Genomic DNA, 23,997 nt, shown 5'->3' with positions numbered 1-23,997 from the left:
TGTTTCTGTGATTCTAGCCACCCTCGTGGGTGTGAAATCCTATCTCATTATGGTTTTCATTGGCTTTTCCCTGATGATTGGTCTTGCTGAGTGGCTCTTTCCGGGCTTATTGGCCATTTATTCGGCTCCCTTGGGTCCTTTGCCCATTTCAAGGGCATCCGTGGTGGATAATTACTAAGTTTAGTCATTACTTTTTAGCTTCGTGATTTGGGCACAGTGTCTGCGAGTCTGGGTTAGGCTGTGCGTGTGCGCCGCGTCCGCCTGGCTGCACGCAGGTGCTTGAGAAGATCTGCTTATCAGAACCAACTTGGTCTTATGAGATCAGTTTGTGATTGTGTCACCCCAGAGCTCCTCTGACCTAGAAAAAAAGCACAACAGCAAATTCTTTAAGGGTTTCTATCTTGAGCTATAAGCCTTTAGGTTCTGCTTCAAAAACATTCTTTCACTGAAATACGTTCATTTTCAAACGAACATCAAAAAGTGCACTAAGTGATCTCCTTTCTGATTTTCCTCTATATTAAACAATACAGTTTCCCTCGGCCCTTTTCTGACACCTGCCCTTTTGGAAACGGCCAACCAGAAACACTGCTGTCTCAGTGGATGACACGAAACGAACTATGAAAAGTCTCTCACTTTCGGTTCTTCTTTATGTACTGAGTTGTAAACACAGCAGAATTTCCCCTTTTACCAGATTTTGGGGAACTCTCAGATGTCCTGAAACACTCTGAGTTCAGGCTCTGTAATTGGTTCTGTGCAGAGGCACCAAGCCCCTTAGGTCGGCGGGGACCCTTCCTACTCTCACTCAGACCAGAGTGGTGGAAGATCCCTCCTGACATTTTCTCTCCTTCCCTGTGCATCTGCTGGGATCCAGACCTGGGAATGATCAGAACTGGCTTGAGAGCTTAAAAAATACATTTCCGTGGGCTTTAATCTCCACAGAATCCAAGTCAGATCTGTTGTAAAACTGAACATCTTGTAAATTTGAGCACGGGGAGACAAGCTGGGCTGAGATGAACCGTTGTAGATGGGTCGCCTGGCCTCGGTCTGGAATCTAGACACTTACTCTCATAAGTTCCTTGGCTAAATAATTTAATTATGTCCCTCAGCTCCTTCGGTTGCAAAGCGGAAATTACAACATGTATGTAGCTCATTAGGTTGTTGCAGAAAGCAAAACTGAGACCACGTGAGCACGTGTCGTCATGTGTAAGGTGCCTTGTGACTGCCGGTGCTGCTGGTTGAACCAGGTTTCCCATGGGTAGTTTTTCCCATGAGTGTAATTTTGTTTCCAAGGCACTATTTTCTAGAAACTTTGAATTGTGTCTTGGGCTGGAAGAGAGATGGAAAGGTCTGATATGAGAAGAATCTTAGGGAGGGACTTTGCTCCAACAATGAGCGTCATCTCCTTGTTCCCGATGCATCTCTGTAGCTCTGACTCAGACGGTTCACACAGGGCGGTGGACACACGAGGCTGGACAGTAGGCCGAGTCTCTGTTCCCGCTGCTGCCCCAGGCCATCGCGATGCTCGGGCTCCGTGACAGTGGCTTCGTACGCCTGACTCCCTTTCACGGCACCAGTGGATATTACTCTGGAGAGATGCCTAATTTTAATTTACTGGGGCAGCTGGAGTTCTTTACCAAATGATGGAAATAAATGATAATAAGACGTTTGTCTTATTAATAAATGAGTTTGTCTTATAAATGAGATGTTTGTCAGAGGTCCGTTGTCTGAGGGTCTTTAAAGAAAAACACAGGATGACGGAGCGCATTGGTATCTCTTAGATTGTCACCCGTGACCTTGGGACTCATTCCTGTTCTGCCAGATACTGCATGGCTCTGAATCTCACTCGGGCACACTGTTAAGGTGTGGGGCCCCGTGGGGAAGGGGGTTTGCTTTGCAGTAGATTTTACTGTGGAAACTCAACGAGCCCAGTGACACCTCAAGGGGAACTTGACCAGCTAGAACTTAAGAACCCTCCGCAGGGGTGCCCAGAACCCCATGGGTGCAGCTCTTATTTACATTTTTTTTTTCCCCAGGAGAAGAAGATCTTCCAGATCCCCTGGATGCATGCAGCTAGACACGGGTGGGATGTGGAGAAAGATGCCCCACTCTTTAGGAACTGGGCAATCCACACAGGTATTCATGCCCAGGCATCGCTGACGGCGGCGGGCACTATTGCGTTGTTTTCATGCCTTCTTTTTTCTTTTAATGGTGGTGTAATTGACAAACAAAATTGTAAGATATTTAAAGTTATGATTTATGTAATCCTTGGGAAAGGGTGCCCCCATTGAGTTTACGAACGCATTTATTGCTGCCCGTATTTACTTTTTAATTATTTGGTTTTTCACTGGGAACATTTAAGTTCCACTCTCTTAGCAAATTTCAGTTATATACTGCAGTGTTTATTTTTGTTTTTACTGCACATATAAAATCTCCTGCGTTACAGTCTCATAAAGACAGCTCTGAAAAACCTGTGACTTGTCCTCAGGCATATCCAGGACACATGGGCACAAACTTCATCATTCAGAGGTGATGCTCCACCCATCATTCCACAGAAACTCAGTCCTTAAATTTCCTGTAAAGTTCTCCTTGCGTTCCCCAGGTGTGTACCAGGGCCATAAAGAACTTGTTTGTTCTGCGGCTATAAACTTGGGTCAAAAGGTAGTCAAGAATATATTTACTTACAACAAAATTTAAGTAAGGAGCTACTGAGAGGAATGGTCTTTTAACTTAATATTTGAGAGTCAGGTGAAAAAAGAGACACTCCAGTTACCTGTGCTTATGGGCCTGCCAGCCTGCCGGCCTTCTGTATTGCTGACATCAATTCCTATTTTTCTACCATTTTTAATTTTTTCTCAAGCTGTTTGGTAAAGTCAGGGTGCCCAGCTTGTACCAGCTTTCCCAGGACTGTCCAGATTTTAAAACCAAAAATCCCGCATCCCAAGAACATTCTCAGTCCCAGGCAAGCCAGGATGGTGGTCGCTGTAGGCGTAGCCTGGGGTGCACAGGGTTGCTTCTCTGTACTACTTGCAAGCAATCCCGTGTTTCCAGAAATCTTTACTGTGTCTACCTCCCTTTTTTCCTTAACCTTAATTCTTCCTGCTGTTTTGTTAGGAAAGCATCAACCAGGCGTAGATAAACCTGATCCGAAAACATGGAAGGCGAATTTTCGATGTGCCATGAACTCCCTGCCCGACATCGAGGAAGTAAAGGACAGGAGTATAAAGAAAGGAAACAACGCCTTCAGGGTGTACCGGATGTTGCCCTTATCGGAGCGGCCTTCTAAAAAAGGTAGATAAAGGTCCACGATGCAGTGCCCTTGGCACACATTGTAGCGCCTTTATGATTTCCTTATTTCCACGCCTGGGGTTTGCACCGTGGAGGCTCATTCTGGCCTTACCTGGCTGGGGGAATGAGTCTCAGGTCCCCAAAGGCAGTAAGACATTGGGACTTGCGGCCGTGTACAGAGTAACGCTTGCACGGGTCGGTGGAGAGTTTAGAAAGCACTACACTTAGGGGAGATGTTTCTCTGTTCTTCATGCATTAATCCTGGACTGTCTTCTGTTGCCCACAGGAAAGAAACCAAAGACAGAGAAAGAAGACAGAGTTAAGCACATCAAGGTAATCTTTGGTTGTTCAGGGAGGAAGCCAGAGTTGTGACCATGTTCATGATTGTGTCTTATGAAAACAAGTAATGGGGCCTCGGGGAAGTGGTCGATCTTCGTTCTTTGGCTCTTGTGTTTTATGTGCTTTCCACGTCTCCTCCTTGGCATGTGCCCGCTCGCAGGCTCAGGTGCACATCTCCCCCCCGCTTCATCCGGTTTCACGGAGAAATTTATGAATGGAGTCACAGATTCTCACGGAGCTGGACAGTCTGCAGCCTCCCCCTGGTCCCCATGCTGTCGCCAGCTGGTCACTTAGTACCAACTAAGCCCCAGCAACCAGCTACTATCTAATCATATTAAGGACATTTTCAGGCTACTAAATATATTTTAAAGTATGTTAAATATTAAATGCTTGTATTAAGATGTGCTACCTATATTTTTATAGGTGTATCCCACGGCAGGCCATTAAGTCAGGGACTCAGGGATGAGATCAAATGCCGTGTTAGTGTGGATCTCAATAGACCTTTTCTGCTCCACTGTGAAGCCAGCTGTCATAATCCCCAAAGGCTTTCCACAGGGATGTGTTTGTGTGTGGGCTTTTCAGTGGGCTGTGCAGCCTGAAATCCCTTCGGGAGGACCTTTGTGTGTAGATTGTGTGTAGATCCTTGTTAGCTAGCCAGAGGGTAGTGAGGTGTCCCATGCGGAGCTGAGGACCAGCTTCAGTCGCTGGGCAGAGAGCAGACACTGCAGTGCCTGACCCCTAGACCGGCAGAGGGAAGACTGTCTGGTGCACTGTGCTCTGTTTGCAAACGAGGAAGCTGAGGCTCCAGAGAGCTGAGTGACATGGACCCAGAGGCTGGGACGTGTGGCCAAGGTCACACCGCTATTTAGAACTGAACTTAAAGAGGAGATGCCAAGTATCCTGATTTCTACTCTAGAATAACTATTGAAAGAAAACACCAAACTGTCCAGACAGTGCAATGTTTAAAAATAAGCCAGTTAGTCAAACTAGGAAGAAAAATTATTTAAAAATCTACGCCAGATATAAAGTTAGACTTGTGAAGGTAGGTAGAGTTGGAGGGAAAACTGAGATCAAGAGTTAGCATTTCAGACCTAATTTACCTCTACAACTGAAAAGAAGTATTTTAGGCAGAGTATTTTAATAGCCATACTTCCAGTTTCATTTTCAGTATTTTTAGCTTTTGACTTATTTAAATATAGCACAGTATTAAGGACCAATTTTGTTTTAACTTTTTATTATGGAAAAATTTTATACACACAGGAAGGAAACAAATGAGTAAAATTTACTCTGTACACCATCCCCGCAATTTCAACATTAATCAGCTCGTGGCCATTTGATTTCATTGGTTCCTCCACCCACTTTCCTATGCCTGATATAAAATTGCAGATACTCAATTATTTTTGGCCTACAAAAACAATTTCATGTGGTTTAGCTCAATATTTTGAAACAAATTCCAGATATGTCATTTTTTCCATGAATACTTAAGTATATATCTTTAAAAGACAGGCAGTCTTTAAAGATGGCTCAGTGTCATGACTACATCTGAAAAATAACAGCAGTTCCCCAGAATCATCAATATCCAGCCAGTGTTCAGATTCCCAGTTGTCCCCTGAATGTTATCATTTTTTAAAAAGATTTTTAAATTGATTTTTAGAGAGAGAGGAGAGAGAAACATTGATGTGAGAGAGAAACATGAGAAACAACGATCGGCCGCCTCCCGAAAGCGCCCCCCCCCACCGGGGATGAGCCCGCAACCCTGGGCATGTGCCCTGACCAGGAATTGAACTGGCAACCTTTGGGTGCACGGGGTGACTGCTCAACTGGCCAGGGCATACATGTTATAATTTTTGTACAGTCTGTTTACATGAATCAAGATTCACATAGGGTCCACACATTGTGATTTTGGGATGTGTCTCTTAAGTGTTTTTAAATTTACAGGTTACCCCTACATCGTCTTTTAAAACAACTTAATTTTTCCTTGCAATTGAAAAAAACCTAGTTAGTTGTATCAAGTGTCCCATAGTTTGGAGATTTTTGGGGCCTATATTTTGATGATTACTGTTGTTTAGTCAGAAAAGTATAGCTTCCCCACAAATACGTGAGTTTGAAGAATTTGCTCTAACCTTCATAGCATCTAGCAGGACAGGTAATCAGTGCACACTTGATCACTGCGTGCATGCATGAGTGTTTGCTGACCAAGTGGATGCATAAATAAACTTAACATGTGGGTTAGGAATGGGGGTTTTACATTAGAATGCAGATTTCATTTCATATTCTCAGTGAATGGAGAAATAATCATGGAATAACAGATGCTCACTTTTCAACAAACTGCTGAAACTTCTCTGCATACTCCATCGACTACCCGATGCCAGTGATTATAAGATGCATCATTATTTATGTATCTCTAAGCAAGAAAAACAGCTTGCGATGAAACCATGACACGTGATTAGGGATGTGGAAGTGTGTCTCTCAGAGTTGAGGACATGTGGTGTTCTCATAAGAAAAGGACACCTGCAGTCACATCAGCAGTGGCAGTGTCTTCCACAGGGCCACTCAGAGGAGGGAGCTGTGGAAGGCACAGCCCTGGGTGGGGCTTGGCCCTATCTGCCCAGGAAAGCAAGTGAGAGGCCTCCTCTCAGGCACAGCCGTGCGGGCCAAGTTCCAACCCAGCCAGTTGCATGTTGTGAAATGAAATCTCCCTGGGCTGAAGATATGGTTAATACTGGAAACTCGCCCCTCAAAGGGACATTGTTGCTTCAGCAGAAGGCAGGTGACCCACCTTTGAATTTAGATCTTCTTGCATCTGCCCTGCAGTGTAGCCGTGGATAAGACCACCCAAGTTCGTGGCCCATGACTACGAAGGCCATAGCGTTCGCTTGCTGTTTCTGTACAATATTTCCAAAGTCCACTCTCCAGCTTCTCTGGAGTTGTATCATTAAAGGACCTTATCCTCAGGGAGCTAGTAATACATTACTTCCTGTTGTATGTGAAACACCTAAGCTCGGAGTTCGTGTGTCCCATGCAAACATGCCCCTGGACAGACTGGATAGGTTTCTTCCACTGAGAAAACTCGGCTTATGTGTCCTAACTAGGAATGAACATTTGCAGTCGAAGCAAGCTCTTCACAGTCTTCGTTCAGTTCAGTTTGGATTGAGGTTTTAACTAGCTGAGGATGTTCGGAACATGCGGGCTGACTGTGAGAGCTTTTCCTGGGTCACTCAGGTGGTTTATCTCCATGCCACCTGTTCTCTCAGCAAACAGCCCCCTGAGACTGGCATCCCCGGGGTCCCTTGGCCGTGAGTAGGTGCAGGGGTGCGGCCTCCTTATGCCTTGCCGTTCTCTTAGTATACCCTGCTGCTCAGTGAGCCCTTCTCTCCTGAACTAAGATCCACCTGCAGGAGGTAACTGGCTACTTAAGGAAGTGAAAATAAGGAACACAGTAATCAGTAATACTAGATTGTACATTATCAGTGCACATATATGTTTCTAAAATGTCACAGGGTCAAGATCAATAAGGACAGAAGTGAGTAAAACAGAGGCATGGTAGCAGACGTTTTGGGGCCCCTACCAAGAGCTAGGCTTCGATCATCTCATTTAGAGCCCCTGTGATGGGCAGGTTATCTCCCCTTCACACACAAGGAAATGGAGGCTCAGAGAGGTTGAGTAATTATCCTGAGGTTGCACTGCTCCGTGGAGCTGGAGTTTCAGTCCATGTTAGTCCAGCCCCAGAACCTGTGGTCTCTCACCGCACTCTGGGCCTCTGCACTGTTCGAGGCTCTGGGATCTGAGCCAGGCCCTGGGGGGATGGATGGAATTAAAACACAGGCCATTCTTCATCACCCAGGAGCATCATACACGAGGGCCTGGAGGTTAGAGCTGCTGTTTGGTCTCCAGTGGATGAGCCAGGAAACTGGTGTAATTAGAGCAGGAGTTTGTGTGAGGGAGCAGTGGGAAGCGAAGACAGGTAGGTGGGCAGGATCAGAAATGAAGGCTTCCTGCCTCAAAGGATCATTCGCAGATGAAAGATTTGTGCTTTGAAACTATAAAGTGCTTTTGGATCAAAGAATTGGTGTTGGGGTGGACAATAGCATCTAGGAGGACCTCTGACGTCACCGGGTGAGGAGGAGGCCTGGTCTGTGTTAGTTCTGAATGCAGACCTCTGGGTAGAAGTTCAGAAAGCAGGTCATGGTTTAGCAGAACTTTCTAATCAAGCTGCTGTCTCTAACAGTGACTTGAGCTGGATTAAAAAACAGTATGCTCCCTGTCACTGTCCCGAGACAGGCCAGATGATCACCTGTCAGGGCTGATACTAGAGCGATCCCTTCATTGGTGGTCACAGGGGGTCTCAGTTTTTAAACCTTAATCAGATGGGGGCACTGCTCAGAGCACAGTTTGAAAACTGGGTGGCCAAACTGTGGATGACTTCGTGAAATAGGGCAGAGCTGAGCCCCTGGGGAGGGGTGGAGCATGATGGAATTGGTATTGAAGGGAGGTGTTTCCCATGGCGATAGGAGGGAATGGGGGGAGGAGAGACTGCCGTGGGAAGTTTAGGTGAAGCTGGGTGGCAGCTGGGCCCGAGAGGAGGAGGCATTTCTCTGGAGAAGGGAAGACAAGACAGAGGGTGAAGCCAGGAGTGGGTCCCAGGGGAGGCCCCGGGCCTTCAGCCCTCACAGAGGGGATCGTTGGGAATGGCGTGTGTTTCATGGAGAAGGGTGAGTTTAACGTTGGACGTGTGGAGTTCGAAGTGACAACCACTTTGTCCGTCCAGAGTGACTGTGCCAATGAGATGGTAGCACCGAAGACTTTGACAGGGACAGGCTGTTTTTGAAGCGGGGGTGGGAGGAGTAAAAATGCTCAGAGTAGTGGGACTCGGTCTCCCCTGGCAGACTCTCCTGCCCCATGAGGAGCAGAGCAGGGTACCAGGCGGGGTGGGCGAGCGAGTGAGGCCGAACGCGGTTCCGTCTCAGTCTCCGTTGGAATCAGTGCGGGACGCAGTGTTGATTAAGGTGGGAAGCTCCTGGACTGGGACCATGTCGCATGATCAGGGACCAAGTCCAGTTCCTGTGTCTCCACAGGATCTCGGAAAATTAATTTAGTCTCCGAGTCATAGTTTTCTCAAGTGTAAAGTGATGAAATGTCACTTGTCTCTAATTAAACTGTAGATCATGTGAAACACTGAGAGGTCTTCAGTTGAGAAATCGGAATAATTTAGGTTGTTAAATATGTGCACGTCTGACTGCCCCGTTACTTTTATGAGAAATCTAGAAGTTGAATGAGTAAAAAATAGCTTAAGACAACAAAAGAAACATGTGGCTGTGAGCCGTTCTCTCCATAACTCCTTCAGGTGCTCTGTAGTTGCCTTTGAGAGAACTGAGGAAATGGAAGTGACTGGGGAGGGGACATGCAGAGGGGCCACTGAGGAACAGCGAGAAGGAAGGTGCCATCAGAAAGGTGAATTACAGCAGCGTCAGGTGTCATCTTGTCCAGAGATGACATGCAGGCCTCCTGTAAGGGGTCAGAGTGTGGTGTCGAGGGAGAGGGACTTGAGGAAAGAAGGTCATTGGGTTGGGGTGAGCAGAGTTGTACTGGTGACGAGATACGAGCGAGCATTTTTTTAAAACAAGTGCCAGGTGCACATTCCTCTCACATAGCCATCACCTCTTCTTCATGACGTGGGTCCTGTTGTCCTGAGCTTACAGCCGTCCACCATGCCCTGAGAGAGGCTTAAAGACTTTAATAAAGTCCTGCGACTGGTGAGAGGTGGAGGGGCTGGGCCTGGACCCCAGGCCCGTGTGGCTGTAGAGCCAGGCCTGTCTTTCCCGGCACCCCAGCCCCAGGGAGCCAGAAGCTCATTCCCCAGTTGGAGTGGTGGGAGACCCAGGCTCTAACAGGCCGGAGGCAAGTCTGGGGAAGGCAGGTGCTTGTCCAGAAGCTTGGCCATAAGTCAAGAGAAAAGATGGTGATGCTAGTCATTGGCAAGTGAGGTTTCCCAGGAAGGACAGACTTCTTGTTTGGAACTTGTGAAAGAGGGGAAGATGCATGAGGGAGGAGAGGGGTGATAGTCCTGCCCAGTGGGGCTGTCCTGGGCCCTTCCTTATGGCCCCCTCCTTTGGTACATCTGGTCAACCATGCACTACATGATTTTTATTTTATTTTTTTAGAACTGAACTGTATAATGAAGTGATGTCTTCGAAGTTATAGTTATTGTGGGAGGAGTTTGCCAGGTGGGATCACGAAAGAGGCCATTTCCCCCCCTTGCCTGTGTGTCTTCCCTGAGTCACTGTGTGTGTGTGTGTGTGTGTGTGTATGTGTTTGGGGGGGGGTCATCATTAATTCCAAGTAGCTCAGAAATAAATGGATAGAAATGGCCCACATGCCATAGAGATGACAGCACTCTGGACTTCCCAAAGCACAGCCATACCGACCTCACCTGATTTGCTCCCATCCTGTGTTCGTTCCTCTCCTCTCTCCTCTCTGTTTTGGTTTCCTGAAGGTGTTGTCCTGAGTTGCTTTTTTGTCCGGCTCAGTTGCTCTCACAGATGCCAGTGCGTCTCACTCGGAGGAGATGCTCTCTCATCGCCATGCTGATAGTCCCTATGCCGCTCGGACGGGCTCTCCAGGGTGGGTGGCACTCTCAGAGGCTGGGAGTTGTGATGCCCATGAAGGAAGGGGCCTGGGGCTGTCCCGAGGAAAAGGAGAAAGGCCGCGTTGCCTCACCCGCATGGACATGTAGCCTCTCAGGCTGCACGGGACACTCAGGCACTTAAACAGCATTTCCATGAAGCTGTGGGTGTGGGGTTGCTGGACTGGGCCCGTGTTATCAGCCCCCCATCCTCTGAGCAGGGTGCTCCGTGGCCAGAGTCCAGGGCAAACATCTGGGAAGAATTCACCCACAGTGTCCTCCGGGTGCCTGCGCTCAGGCCAGTGGCCCAGGCATTTTCCGCAGTAGTGGAGGGAGCTTTTCCCTAGAAATAGCTGTAAAAGAGATGACGTGACCCCTCCCTCTACGCACGCCTCCCTCAGGGCAGGAGGACCTGGGATCTAGGCACATGGTACTTTCCATGGACATAGACATCACGCAGCCCCGTGTAACGTGGAGCGTTGTCGCAGGTGAAGCGTGTCAGAAAGGCGGGTGGGTGCGCGGGGCCCTTCCTCCGAGGAGGAGCCTGCGCAGGACCTACGTGCTTCTTAGCTCCAGGCCGACTGGGGACAGGGGGACGGCCCAGCAGGAAAGAAAGCAGACAGAGGGGCGAGCTTAAGCTGAGAAAAGGGGGGAACAGGAAGTGTTCTCAATTCTCTTTTCTTTTCTTCTTCCTAGCAAGAACCAGTTGAGTCATCTTTGGGGCTTAGTAATGGAGTAAGTGATCTTTCTCCCGAGTTCGCGGTCCTGACTTCAGCTATAAAACATGAAGTGGATAGTACGGTGAACATCATAGGTAAACCGTTTTTGACATCTCACCTTTTACACACATGAGCAGCCCTCTGGGGTCTAAAATTTGTAAAACATGATCTGAAACAACACAGTGGGAGGGGGTCTTGGAACTGTCTGAAAATGCAAGTTCCTGCCCCCTGACTTCAGGGCTGAAAAATAAAGGTCTTTGAAGAGCAGATAAAGGGACTCCCATCGCTCAGCCTCAAGAAAATAGGGTGCGGGTGACTTCACAGGAGAGTCCAAGGAGATGAAATGGTTTTATTTCCCCAGTGGCTAATGATTAGCAGCTCTTAATCTTTCAATAATTGCTCACATGGACAGTTATTTATTTAACTTGGGGGAAGGCCAACTGTCCTCCCCTCAGCACCTGTGCATGGCAGGTCTGCCACAGTGGTGGCGCTCCTCTTCCAGATGCAGAAACTGAGGCCCAGAGATGTGTTGCCAAAGGGCACACTTGGGTTCCACAAGGAGCTTTGAGCACCTTCGATATGCCAGACTCGGTACTATGAGCAGGAAGGAGGTTGGGGAGCAGGGCAGCCCGGTTCCTAGTTTCACAGAGGGAGACAGTAAACAAAGCCACAGATAACTGAGGCTGCAAAGGGGAAGAATGGACGAGCGAGCACCAGGGGCTGGGTGTAGACCGGGGGGCTTCTTCTCCAAGGAGTGGTGCTTCCCCTGCAGCCGGTGGGGGAGGAGGGGCAGTGTGGGGCGCCATGGGGGGCCGGGGAAGGCCGGTGTGACGCAGAATAGTGAGCAACCTGGGGGTCCCTCGGAGAGGGAGGCAGGGCAGGTGTGGGGGGCCCTTTGCAGGCCATGGGAAGGAGGTTGGGGTTTATTTCCAACACGCTGGAGGGTGTGTTTCGAAAAAATTCTTTTAATTCAAGTATAACAATGAAGTGCACAAAAGTCTGACATGCAAACACAATGTAAACACCGTTTAGAAGTGTTTGGGCAGGAGGGTGAGAGTGTGATTTATATCTGAATAAAGTCCTGCTGAGATGCTGCTGTGAGTGGTGGGTGGGGGCTCTGGCCATGGCAGAAGCTCAGCTCCAGCCCCAGAATCCAGTAGTGGGGCTCTGCCCACAGGTACCTTTTGGTCCGTGAAACTTTGCTCCATGTTGTAAGCAGTGTGATGCTGGTAAGAACCAGAGAGATCAGAGAGGGTACAAGACCAAGCCTCGCGCCTGGGCTCCTTCCTTTCTGCTTCTTAGTTGGGTACAGATGGGAGGGCACAGCCACTACAGTCGTCAGCCACCTCGTTCCCCGTCCCCCTGGGTTTGGGGGTACTGAAAGTGGGACCATGCATCCGGGAGTCCCCTGAGTACGGAGGTTTTCGGGAGAACTCGGAGGGAGCTGCGTGTGTTAAATGCAGGCTGTGTCTCGGGGCAGGCCTGGCCTGGCTGCCTCCTGGTGCTCACACTCCACGGGGCACTTTTTCGTGGAGCCAGGTTGTCCCACAGAGAGCTCTGAGCTTAGGGGAGTCATCAGGATCAAGTGTCCTTGTCACTTCCCCTCTGGAGGGAGGTGTCCTGCCAGCCCAGCAGCCCAGCTGTCCCCGCTCCTGGGCCCTTTTTCTGAGGCCCCCAGCTGCTTCACCTCCCCTACCCCCCCCATCCCCCTCATCAGGGCAGCGGTGGGCTTTTACACATTTTTGTTGAGTCTCAGTGTGTAACGTCTCAGTCAGGGCGATTGCTCTTTGCCCCACTATGATGGTGCCACACACGCTTGGAACCAACCTAATGAGTTGTTACTCTGGGGCCAGGACGGAAGCAGGTGTGGTTAGGGATCACCTGTTCGGTTAAGTGATTCTGTCCCTTGGCTTAATAATAAAATAACGATGGCAGTGAGATGAGTTTGAATATCTTTCTTTGTAGTTGGTGGCCGTTCCAAAGGTACGTAATTATATGTGAAGTGGGTCGATACAAGTATTTGGAAGGTTGGGTGATGTGTGGTCTCTGCCAACAGTAGCTCTGCCTTGATTGTAAACCCTTCACGGAGCGTTTGTCTCCAGGCTCCCCCGTGACCACTAATCAGCCACCCCTGTCTTTGGGATTTGTGGAGAGAGAGGGGAAACACAGGGATCCCCATTCCAAGGCTGCTGGAGTTTGCGTCTCCTTAAAACGCTTTATTTAACACAACACCATTTCTTGCCTCCAGTTCATTCGTTTCTAAACCCAGAGTTCATTTCGGTTTTGTGTTTAGGCAGCAAGATGAGAGCATCGAGGTGCCTTCATTCTGCTTCATGAGCATTTTATAAGGTTAGAGTTGGGAGTGGAAATGAGTAGCAAATATGCTAGTATTTCTTCACGGTGTGTGTAGGGCTCTTGGCTAGGGCAGTGGATTGAAAATCATTAACTTAAACCAGCGGAGACCAACCACCCAGCACATTTTTTCTGGACAGGGTGGCTGTTTCGTAAGCAAATCCAGTAAGTGTGCAAAATGTGAAGTGTGCAGTTGCCCTGACAGTTGAACTCTTGCTTGATTGCTAAGTTTTACTTTTAAGTCTTGCCACAAATCATAGCAGGAAAACACGTGTGCACACACACTCACACACATGCACACACATGGCTGTCAGCAGGCTGTATCCTGGCCTTGCCTTGCCTTCTAGACCACAGCAGCCGAATTTCCTTTCCCATCTGGCTGGCTGGGCCCACCAAAAAGGAGTGCGACGTCCCCATGTTTAAAACATGCCTTTTAATGTCCCTCTCTCCTGTGTGGTTAAATGCACAGGTTTGCACCCTGAAGGCCTGTCCCTGCTCTCCCCTCAACGGGAGGGAGAAAGGGCACCCTGCTTTTCTTTTCACTTTTCTCCAGCACTGTATTATCTGGCATGTGCAGTAACTCCTGTTTTTAGGAAGCGGGAGACGTCAGCAGCACGTTGAATGGTTCTGACTGCCCCGTGGCATGGTGCCTGGGCGAGCGGCTTTTGCTGAGCTGTTCTGAGATGGGCCCCCGGGTAGGAAGTGTGCAGGTGCGGGCATCTGTTGGACTCCCTGGCCCTGCTTTACAACCCATTGTGTTCCTCCATAAAAGCTACCCCCACCCTTCAATAAAGCAGAGATTGCGACCAACAGGGAGGCTATTCATTGCGCTCAGAAGTGAGTCAGGCAACCCGAAGGGACTAGACAGACAAATCAGGAAACAGTGTAATTTGGATTTTGTCTTGATTTTGTCTGCCCATAATTGCTTCCAAATTTGACTAACTTTAACCTTTGAGTAGCTTTTTTTTTTTTTAATTCTCACCCAAGGACATACTTTCACTGATTTTTAGAGAGGGGGGGAGAGAGGAAGAGAGAGAAAGAAACATTGATGTGAGAGAGAACCACACATTGGCTGCTTCTCATAGGCGCTGAACATGCCATACGCACAGCCCCTGGGGACTGAACGGACAACCCAGGCTTGTGCTCTGACCGGAAATCAAACCACTACCTTGGTCCATGGCATGAGGCCCATCCAACTGAGCCACAGCCGCCAGGGCTTGAGTAGCTTTTTCAGGCCAACTTAGATACTCAGGTGTCCACAGGGAGGACTGAAGAAGCAGAACAGACTCACAGCATGGGCCCCCCTTTCCCCCGAGGGCCCCTGGCACCGTAATTCACAGTGACTTGGGGGTGGCTGAAAGTGACCCTAGGCTGTGGAACTGTCTTCATCTTTTCCAGCTCCTTTGGTCCCTGTTGTTTTTGCCATTTTTCCTGGTGCTTAAGATACGAAAAATTCCACCTGCAAGATAAATAGTAGCTTTGGGTACATCTTTAGGTGGAAGGCACCACCTCTTAGGAGGGGGCAAGAGGAGGTCTCCCGTGCTTGTTTCCCGGGGCTGTGCCCCATGCCTTCTTCTGGGTGGACTGAGCTGGTTACCCCCCAGGAGCAGGGGCCAGAGACAAGGCATCCAAGTTTACCAGGACCCCTAGAGAACTCAGGACAACGTGAAACTCCAGGTGAGATGTGAAGCAGGATGTGACAGTGTACCCAGACTTAGGACCGCTAGATAACACACTTGGTATTTGCCTCCGCGGACTGGGCCTTGGGAAGCCTGGTCGCAGAGGGGAGACTGCCTGGCACGTGCTCTCGGTCACCGCATGCAGCCGGGAGCCCCGGGCAATGGAGTTTCACCATCATCTTTTCAACCTTAAGAGGTTTTTATTTACCCAAGAGACCTGCCCTCTTGTTAGGCTGCATAATAATCTCTCCTTCCCCCTTGCCCGTCACCCCCTCATGTGTAATTAACTACGAAGTCCTCCTGTCCTCCCACATCCTGCTTCTCAAGTCAGTCCCCGTCTTTCTAGCTCCGAAGCTGCTCCCGGGCACCTCTGCTCCCGTCTGAGCGCTGCTGTCATTCTGGCCCCTCCCCATTCATTCTCCACACAGTGATTAAAAAAATGCCCGTCCCACTGTGTCACCAGCGCCCGCAGGACAAAGACCCGGAGTGTCCCTCGTGGCCCCAGGGTCCTGGCCCCTGCCCACCCCTTTTACCCTTGTTCTGGAATCTGATTTATTCCGAACAGTGTGACTTCCACGTGCCGGGCAGAGAGAAGGCGAGGTTGGTTATGAGTTTGCTATTGGGAGCGGCCGCTAAGGCTCTGTGGACACAGCACGCGCAGTCCCGCTGGTGAGTTCACGCGGCGAGCCCGGGAGGCTTGCCCGGGTTTCTGCTCCCACACGGTCCACCCTTGAGACATATGGATGAACTGAGTTTTGCTGGGGCAGCTTGTTTGCTCCCCTGTATGTGAAGCTGTTTTTCCCGGGGGTGGGAAGAGTAGACACTGTGCCAGGCACCCTGGTGCCTCACCCAGCACCTGCATCGGCCTGCTGCTGTCAGGGGCAGTCTGCCCTGCTAGGACAGGGCTCCCTTCTCTGAATGACCAGCCCACAGACACTGTCTCTCCACCATTGCTCCTGGGCTCCTAGACCAAACCATGGCCATGTTTTGTTGTATTATTGGTTTTTTTTAAAAAGGACACTAGAATAGAAGTTAAAACACTTGGCTTCTGCAGTTTCTTATTTACCACGTACGTGATCTCGAGCAAGCTCCCTAACCTCCCTGGGACTCTGTTTCCTCATCTATAAAACAAATAATAATACCGATCCTGCCCTCCTCACAGGTACAAGGGTCAGTGAGTGTAATGGTGCAAGGTGGTAAAATACCTTGATAATGGCTGTGATGTCATCGAAATATATTCAAGTATATCTGAGTTGGAAAAGTAGGCTCCGTCTGTGCTGTGATCAGGGCTGATGTTTACAGTTTTAAATCTCAGACTTCGTACTGGGCCAAGAAGGACTCTCTCCATAGCACCATGCGGACTGTCTCGTTTTATATACCCCGCAATGAGCTTTATCTTTGACCCTGCAGCCACTTGGTGACTTTGACGATGTTCCCTGCCTGTCTGGGTTTCAGCTGTAGAGCAGTGGGGACCTACCCACCTTCAAAGACCTTTTAGCCTCTGATAGTCCCTGCTTTTAGTAAGAGCTCCCTCTCAGGCGTGGGGACAACTGCTTTCTCCGGTGGAGCCCTACGTTGAGTCAACAATTGTTAATAAAGCCAGAATGACCTTTTAAGGCATCAGACTGGTTCATCAGTAACCAGCCATGAATAATATTGTTGTAATTCTCAGCAGCCAGGTCCAGATAGAGCTGCATTCCTGTGGGCAGCTCTTTTCCTCACGTGCTGATCTTAATAAGCTGGGGATGCTGAGTGGGTTTCTGGCCCCCCCAACCTCTGGAGACCCAATATAGGACTGTTGAAAAGCAATTTCATTATTGGTTATGAGCCTGGAGTTTCATTAAGGTGAGAATTGAATGTCTTTTTCCAAAGAGGGGCTTAGAAAGCCAAGAGGCGCTCAGCATGAACTTGCCGATTAACCCTTTCTTTTAGGGAAACCGCGCCGCGAAGTACCCGAGTTGAGCTTTGGAGTCAGGGAACGCTGAGTTTGACTCCTGGTTCTGCCTCTTGACTGACTGTCTTACCTTGAACTAGTTATTTAACTCTCCCTGATGTCTGTGCTCGTGTCTGAAATGAGGACGACGACTGTACCTTCCTCATGGGGTGTGGGGTCCTGTGGGTTGCAGGGGGTGGGGTGGGCAAAGGTAAGTGCTCAGGAATGTTAGGTTGTGCTGTGATTAGTTACCAGTTTGGGATGCCTGAGCACCCAGGGGGTGCCACCCCTGCCTGTGTTTACTGTAGTAGGTTACTGAAAAGTTTGCGGTTCTTGTGACTTTTCAGTTATCATGAGTCAAGTGTTACAGTATGTTTTGTCACTTGGGGCAAAGCCTGGTGGTGCAGGGAAGTGTGAGTTCCCATGGAGAGGGAGAGAGACAGAGGCAGAGAGAGATTGATGGGCGTGGTGCCTACAGCACAGCCAGAGAGCATCTCAGATGCTGCAAGCTCCCTGCTTCTCCCTTGGGCTTGCGACTCTGAGTTTCTAGAGTCTACAGCATTGTCCAGGTGGAGAGAAGTGGTCGACCCTGCCCAAGGCATAAAGCAGCACACTAGTAGGGGACCGGTAGCCTTACAGATAGTGTAATTATGTTAACTGGGAGTCCGGATTGTAGCCTGGAAACAAGACTTGCTTTGGAATCCCGGTGACCAGCATTCAGAGGAGAGGGTGAAGGGAGTCAGATACGTGGTGACGGAAGGAGACGGGGCTTCGGGTGGTGAGCACACGATCGAGTGGGCAGAGGCAGTGTTAGCCGGTCCAACGCCTGAAGCTTACATAATGTTGTTAACCAGTGTTACCCAGTGCATTTCATTTTAAAAGTTGAGTAGAGGTGCTTATCTACTGTTTTTGTCTTAAGTCGCATAGATTAAGGGAAACCCAGGAAAACGAACCCCTTTTAGGCAGACAGTGCTGTGAATTTTGACAGAAGCGTGCTGTTGTGTGACTGCCACTATAGTTAAGACGTAGGACATCTCCATCACCCCAAACATTTCCTCCCCCTGCCTGCAGCTTCTGGAACGCTGCCTTCCTGTGTCTTTATCACTTCCCCGAGGTCTAAAGAAGCCCACTTGCTAGATGTCTTGAAATTTTGTAGAAAACGGGTTGTTAAATCCGGTGTTTGCAGGTGGCCACGGGCTCCTGCAGGACTCTGGCTGCGGCCGGTGAGCCCGGTCTTTTCCCCGGAGATTCGCTGAGCTGCTGTCTGGTGCCAGGCAGGGGCGTCTGCTGTGACTTGGTGGGAAAAGGTCTCCTGCAGGTCCTCAGCTCTCTCAGGCGCCCTGATTGGTGGGGCGATGACACTCAATAGCAACTTAAATGAAGATATATGGAATCAACTCGCAGCGCGAGACAGAAAGTCAGGAACTGTCACAAGGTCGTGTCACATTGTAGTTTTAGCTGAACAGTGGGGACAGTGAATAAGAGGCGCTCAGGGAAGAGAGGTCAGTCTGTTCTGGGGTGGTCAGGGAAAGGCTCCAACGAAACAGAGGCATTGTGAAAAGCCTGCCTGTCGCCCGCCCTCCCGCCCTCTCCTGCCCCCTCCGAGTCACCGCCTCATGGAAGCCTTTGATTCCTCGAACTGGCAAAAAGTTCCACTTCCTCAGCGCTCATCACGTGGCCTCTCCTGCTTCCCTCTTTGTTGCTGCTGCTGTGCCAGACTTGCGCTCTCAGGGCCGTGCGCTGGCCGGTAGCCCCGCTGGGCCCTTACACGCCAGGTCCTTGACCCCATCGGTCTTTCTCTGCCCCCCCCGGACTTGACAACAATGTCTTGTACACAGTAGGTGCTCAACAAACCTGCGTTAGTTGAATCACAGAGTTGAACAGTGTGGGAAAAATAGGGAGAGGCCTGGCTGGGTGGCTCAGTTGTCTGGAACGTCATTCCATACACCAAAGGTTGCGGGTTCGACCCCCCGTCGGGGTGCATACGGGAGGCAGCTCATTGATGTCTCTCTCCCTCCCTCCCTTCCTCTCTCTCTAAAACCAATATATCAGTATCCTAGGGTGGGAATTAAGAAAAAAAAATTGAGGGAGGGAATTCTTGGTCAGAACAAAGGGATATAATTAGAAAGATGCTTGAACTGCTGCTGTTGTTTATACTCCCAGTTAGCTGCTGTCTCTCTGTTTGAAATGACAGTGCACAAGAGAGATGAACTTTGTGGAACTGGAAGTTACAGTGGCTTTGATATAAACCAAATTTATATAAGATCTTAATTGCCTGAGAGTGGGCATTGCTTATCCCTACCCAGTCCTCTCACACACACGCACACACACACACTCTCTCTCCCTCCCTCTCTCTCTCACACACACAAACACACACTCAGTCTCCACCCACTAAATGCTTCTTAGGACTTGGGAAATCTTGTTTTCCTGCTGCCTTATTTTATTTGGGAGAAGAGGCGGAAGAAATTTGAGAGAGGTCAGTGTCGGCGCTCAGCCTGTGTCTGGTGAGCTGCATAATTGATGTTCTCGTGCTCAAATAGATAGCCCAAAGGATAAAATGAGAGTTTGGGAGTCTGCCTGCCAGATTTAGCCTGCTTTCCTTTTCTTTAATTTTATCCCCTCCAGGAAAACCTAAGCAACATCCAATTTCCCTTCCATTCTGTGCGCCGCGGCTCCGTGGACTCTTAGCACCCCCGCCTCTCCTCTGCCAGCCTCTGCGGTGCCTTTCCTGTCTTCACTAGGGAACCGCGAATGCTCGCTCCTCCTAAAACCTGCCCCGAGTAGAGATCAGGTGATGTTCTCCCTGCCTTACGTGAGTCATTTCATCACCCCCCCCCCCAAAGCAATCAAAACAGGAACCCATTTATAAGCAAAAATACTTGAGCAATTAAAATACTCTGAGCTGTGAAAACAGGAACTGGCCCGTGAAGGCTGACTTCTCGAGGAGCTGGCATGGGGCCGCCTTCCTCCTGGCCTGGACGTTTTGCAGACGGCCGAGAGAATGTCAGGGGCAGAGTGCTGCGCAGAGTCCCAGCTGTGAGGCCTTGGACAAGTCATTCTGCTCCTCTGCGCTCGAGTTTCTGTATTTGTAACAGGATAGCGATGCTTTCCCCGTCATTTTCAGGGCAGAAAAAAGTTAAAATAACTTACACGTGAAGTGTGTGAGTAAAGCATTGATTTTGACGACGGAGCGCTGAGGCCCTCAGGGAAACAGTGTTATTCCCGTTTGTTTATTGGTGCCGGTTTTCGGGTATGTTCCGTCTGATTAAATGCCAGCCGAAGTTGAAGGTCAGCTCTGTTGAAAAGTAGGGCAGGGCATTAGGGGCATAGAAATGAAAGCCACGATGAGATTTACTCTATGCCTCTCAGTCACAGTGGCTAAAGTAAAAAAAAAAAATAGTGACCACACCAAAAGCTGGCGAGAATGTGCATAAGTCAGATTATCAAGCCTGGTTAGAGTGGTTTGGTTTGTTGGAATCGTCCTGTGCACTGAAGTGTTTCCAGTTCACTTCCCGGTCAGGGCACATATCGGGGTTGTGGGTTTGGTCCCTAGCCAGGGAGCAAATGGAAGGCAAGAGATCCATCTCTTTCTCCCCCCCCCCCTTCCCCTCCCTCAGTCTCTCTAAGCATGTCCTCAGGTGAGGATTTAAAAAAAGATTATCCATGCACTGCTGGTAGGAGTGTAAAATGGTACAAGCCACTCTGGACAGCAGTTTGGCAGTTTCCTGTAAAACTAGACACGTAGTGGCGCATTATTTCCAGAGAAATGGAAACATGTTGATACGAAACCTGTGCACAAATGTTCTTAGCAGCCTTATTTGTAATAGCCAAAGAATGGACATGACCCAGAAGTCCTTCAGAGGCTGAACAGTTAGACCGTGGGCCATCCAAACCATGGAATATTACTCAGCAGTGAAAAGGAACCGGCTATTAATACACACACTTGAATGAGTAAGTCTCCAGGGCATTATGCCGAGTGAAAAAAGCCATTCTCAGAAGGTTACTGTGTGAGTCTGTTTATGACACATTCTTGAAATGACAAAAAATTAGAAAAATGGGAAACAGATCGGTGGATGTCTGGGATCAGAGACAAGGGGTGGAGTCGGAAGGAAGGTGGATGTGGTTACAGAAGAGTAACATGGGAGATGTGATAATGACGGTGGTGGCGGGTGTGTGAAGCTCTATATGTGATAAAGTTGCATAGGACTAAGTACATACACACAAGAATACAAGTGAAAAAAAACGGAGGAAATCTGAACAAGATGCGTAGATGCTGTCCATTTCCTGACATTGTACTGTTTTTGCAAGGTGTTACCATTGGAGGAAACTTGGGTAAAGGACAGTCAGGATCTCTCTATTATTTCTTACAACTGTTTGTGAATCTATAATAATCTCAAACTAAAAGTTTAATTTAAAAAAATGAGGCAGGAATCTGAGCCAGGTGGTCAGAATGCATCTTGTCCACGTTCTGGGAGTCGATGCTACTACAGTGTGTTAGAAGTGGGAAACCGTCCTGTTCCATCCTTCTGATAGTTCATCCAGTGCTCACGTTGCCTGCAGAGCAGAAAGAGGGCTGGGAGTGTGAACAGAGCACCGCACAGCTAGAAATGGCACAGTGGGGTGGATCTGGGTGGTCCTTCCTTCTTCCTAAGATTTGATAATGTGTCTCTGAACCCCAGGATCCAGAACATAGCACAGCAGAAGAATTGTTCAAAGAGAGAGCAGAGAACAGAAACGGGTTAGGTTCAAAGCACTGCCTGTCTGGGCCCGGGGCTATATTTGGAGGCTGGGTTGAGTTTGGGACATTGCCACATGTAAGGACCATTGTCAGGCCTGCTGGAAACAGGCCTGGGAGCCAGGTTATGGGCAAGCTGCTTCCCTGGTGACACTAACTCAGAGCTAGGGCTTGATCTTCAGCCTCGTGGCAGGTGACATGTGGGGACTAAGACTGACTCCTGGCTGTTTGGTTCTTTGGGGGAAGGTTTTCTATCCTGAGTGTGTGCTGGAATTTGCTGGAATTGTGGAATCAGGAGGTGTTGGTGCATGATGGCTTTCCTCTCTTTGAAGTTGTAGGACAGTCACATCTGGACAGCAACATCGAGGATCAAGAGATTGTCACCAATCCGCCAGATATTTGCCAAGTGGTAGAGGTGACCACCGAGAGTGATGAGCAGCCAGTCAGCATGAGCGAACTGTACCCTCTGCAGATTTCCCCCGTGTCTTCCTACGCAGGTAAGGGGGTGGGAGGGGAGCTCTGGCACTGAGCGAGGAGCAGGGGAGGGAGTCCTTTAGTCCAGGGCTAAGTCTCTACACAGCAAAGAGCCTCCCCTCTCTCCCGGGAATTGTTTTTGGGTTCACTTTCTTGACCAGCATGTCTTGGACACTTTTGCTCTCAGAGGACATGGTCACAGGGTGTCTCTACTTGATCACCCACAACATTTCCATGCATGACTAACACATAATAAGATTTCTTTGGAAAAATAGTTCATCTGAGTCTATTTTATTTGCACAAATTCTCAGAAATTCAGGCGGCTATTTGCAGTGGAATCTGAGTTTGACCAAGCTGATAGGACCTTAGGGATCATTTTCTCCAGTTCCTTCATCTTTGGCAGTGAAGATACTTGTTCCTGGTCACAGGGTCAGTCAGTGTTTGGGTCAGGACTTGACCCCAACCTTCAGACCTTCAGCCCCACTCCATCCCCCCAGGTTTGGAACCTGTGACTCCCACATACATTCCTCTTCTTTTTCTGTTGAGTGCAGCTTCTGATGGGGCCAGGTAACAGCCCACTTCTGATTCCCCAGGGAATGAATGGCCGCGTCGATGCAGGAACTGGCCCAGACAGCCATGGGATTAGAGCCCGACCCAGGTGGTTCTTCCATTTTTACAAAATAGCAATGGGTCCTTTTCCTGACCACCATTACATCAGCTTATACTCTTTTCCCAATGATCTCCATTTAATTTGGGGGGGACTTGATTATAATTAGGAAATTTAAATTCTGAGTCAATGTTATTGCTTGTGAACATTAAAAATATGAAGCAAAGGCCCTGTTATGGGTAACTATAGTCGGCTCTAGTAAATGGTCAGGAATTCTTCTCAGTGTCCTTTCATAGGCTGCCAAACTGAGTGTCCTTCCATTAGGGGGCCACCCCAGTGACAGGTTGTTTGTGAGTTATCAGTCACTACATAACCTGAACCCCAACTTTCTTTTTAACTGACTTTTAAAAAGTTGTGGTAAAATATACATAAAATAAAATTGACCCATTTTGCTGTTTCAGCGGCATTAAGTGCGTCCACCACCACCCACCTCCAGAACTTTTCATCTCGCAAAACTGAGACCCCATTAAACTCTAATTATCTCTTCCCCCCACCCCCAGTGTCTGTCAGCCTCCATTGTGCTTTCTGTGAATTTGGCTACTCTAGGCACTTCAGCTAAGTAGAATCAGCCAGTATTTGTCCTTTTGTGCCTGGCTTATTTCAGGTGGCGCAGTGTCCTCAAGGTCCTATCTTTTGTGCCAGGAACACTAAAGCAGTGCGAGTGCCACCTTGGCCACAGGAAGCTTATAGTCTGTCAAGCAGGATGAGCTTGTCATAGTTACTTAATCATCAAGCACATTTTGACCTCCTACGTGTAAGTCCCTCGTTGGGGTTTGCCAGTCCCAGTATTAACAGCCATGATTTCTTGTATATTTATTGTGCCCTGGGAACTGTGTGGATGCTTGGCACCCATCGACTTAGTGATCATGAGAGTAATCCGTCCGCCTGGGTACCATCACGATTCCCTCTTTGAAATCAGGAATCCAGGGCCCATATGGGAAAGCAATGTGGCCAGGGGTGAATAACAGGTTGGCATATGGAGCTTATGCCAGAGGCCTGCTGTTAGCCCTTCCACCCAAATGCTGCCTGGAACAGCCATGAGGGGCTTCGCCCTTAGGACACACCTGCATCTTGTGATCTCAGAGACCCAGCGAAGGAGGCCGAGCTGAAAGTTCCTGCCTCAGTTTCACAGTAGAGATAACTGAAGCCTGAAACACGGAAGGGCTCTGCTCACGTTTACATGGCTGTGGCT

At 49.0% G+C, this 23,997-nt stretch overlaps 1 protein-coding gene across 2 annotated transcripts in view; it reads left to right on the top strand.

Moving 5' to 3' along the window:
- IRF2 (interferon regulatory factor 2) overlaps positions 1-23,997 on the top strand; it is a 69,692-nt gene that overhangs the window by 38,932 nt on the left and 6,763 nt on the right. For both annotated transcript variants that reach the window (XM_016211279.2, XM_087814079.1), the window contains exons 3-7: positions 2,034-2,133; positions 3,112-3,288; positions 3,572-3,618; positions 10,943-11,060; positions 21,997-22,161. In XM_016211279.2, coding sequence (XP_016066765.1) covers positions 2,034-2,133; positions 3,112-3,288; positions 3,572-3,618; positions 10,943-11,060; positions 21,997-22,161 — 607 coding nt within the window. The remainder of the gene's footprint in view (positions 1-2,033; positions 2,134-3,111; positions 3,289-3,571; positions 3,619-10,942; positions 11,061-21,996; positions 22,162-23,997) is intronic.

This window comes from Miniopterus natalensis, chromosome 2, assembly GCF_054644295.1.
Source record: "Miniopterus natalensis isolate mMinNat1 chromosome 2, mMinNat1.hap1, whole genome shotgun sequence".
In the NCBI taxonomy this organism is placed as follows: Eukaryota; Metazoa; Chordata; class Mammalia; order Chiroptera; family Miniopteridae; genus Miniopterus; species Miniopterus natalensis.
This window is presented reverse-complemented; position numbering and strand designations above follow the sequence as displayed.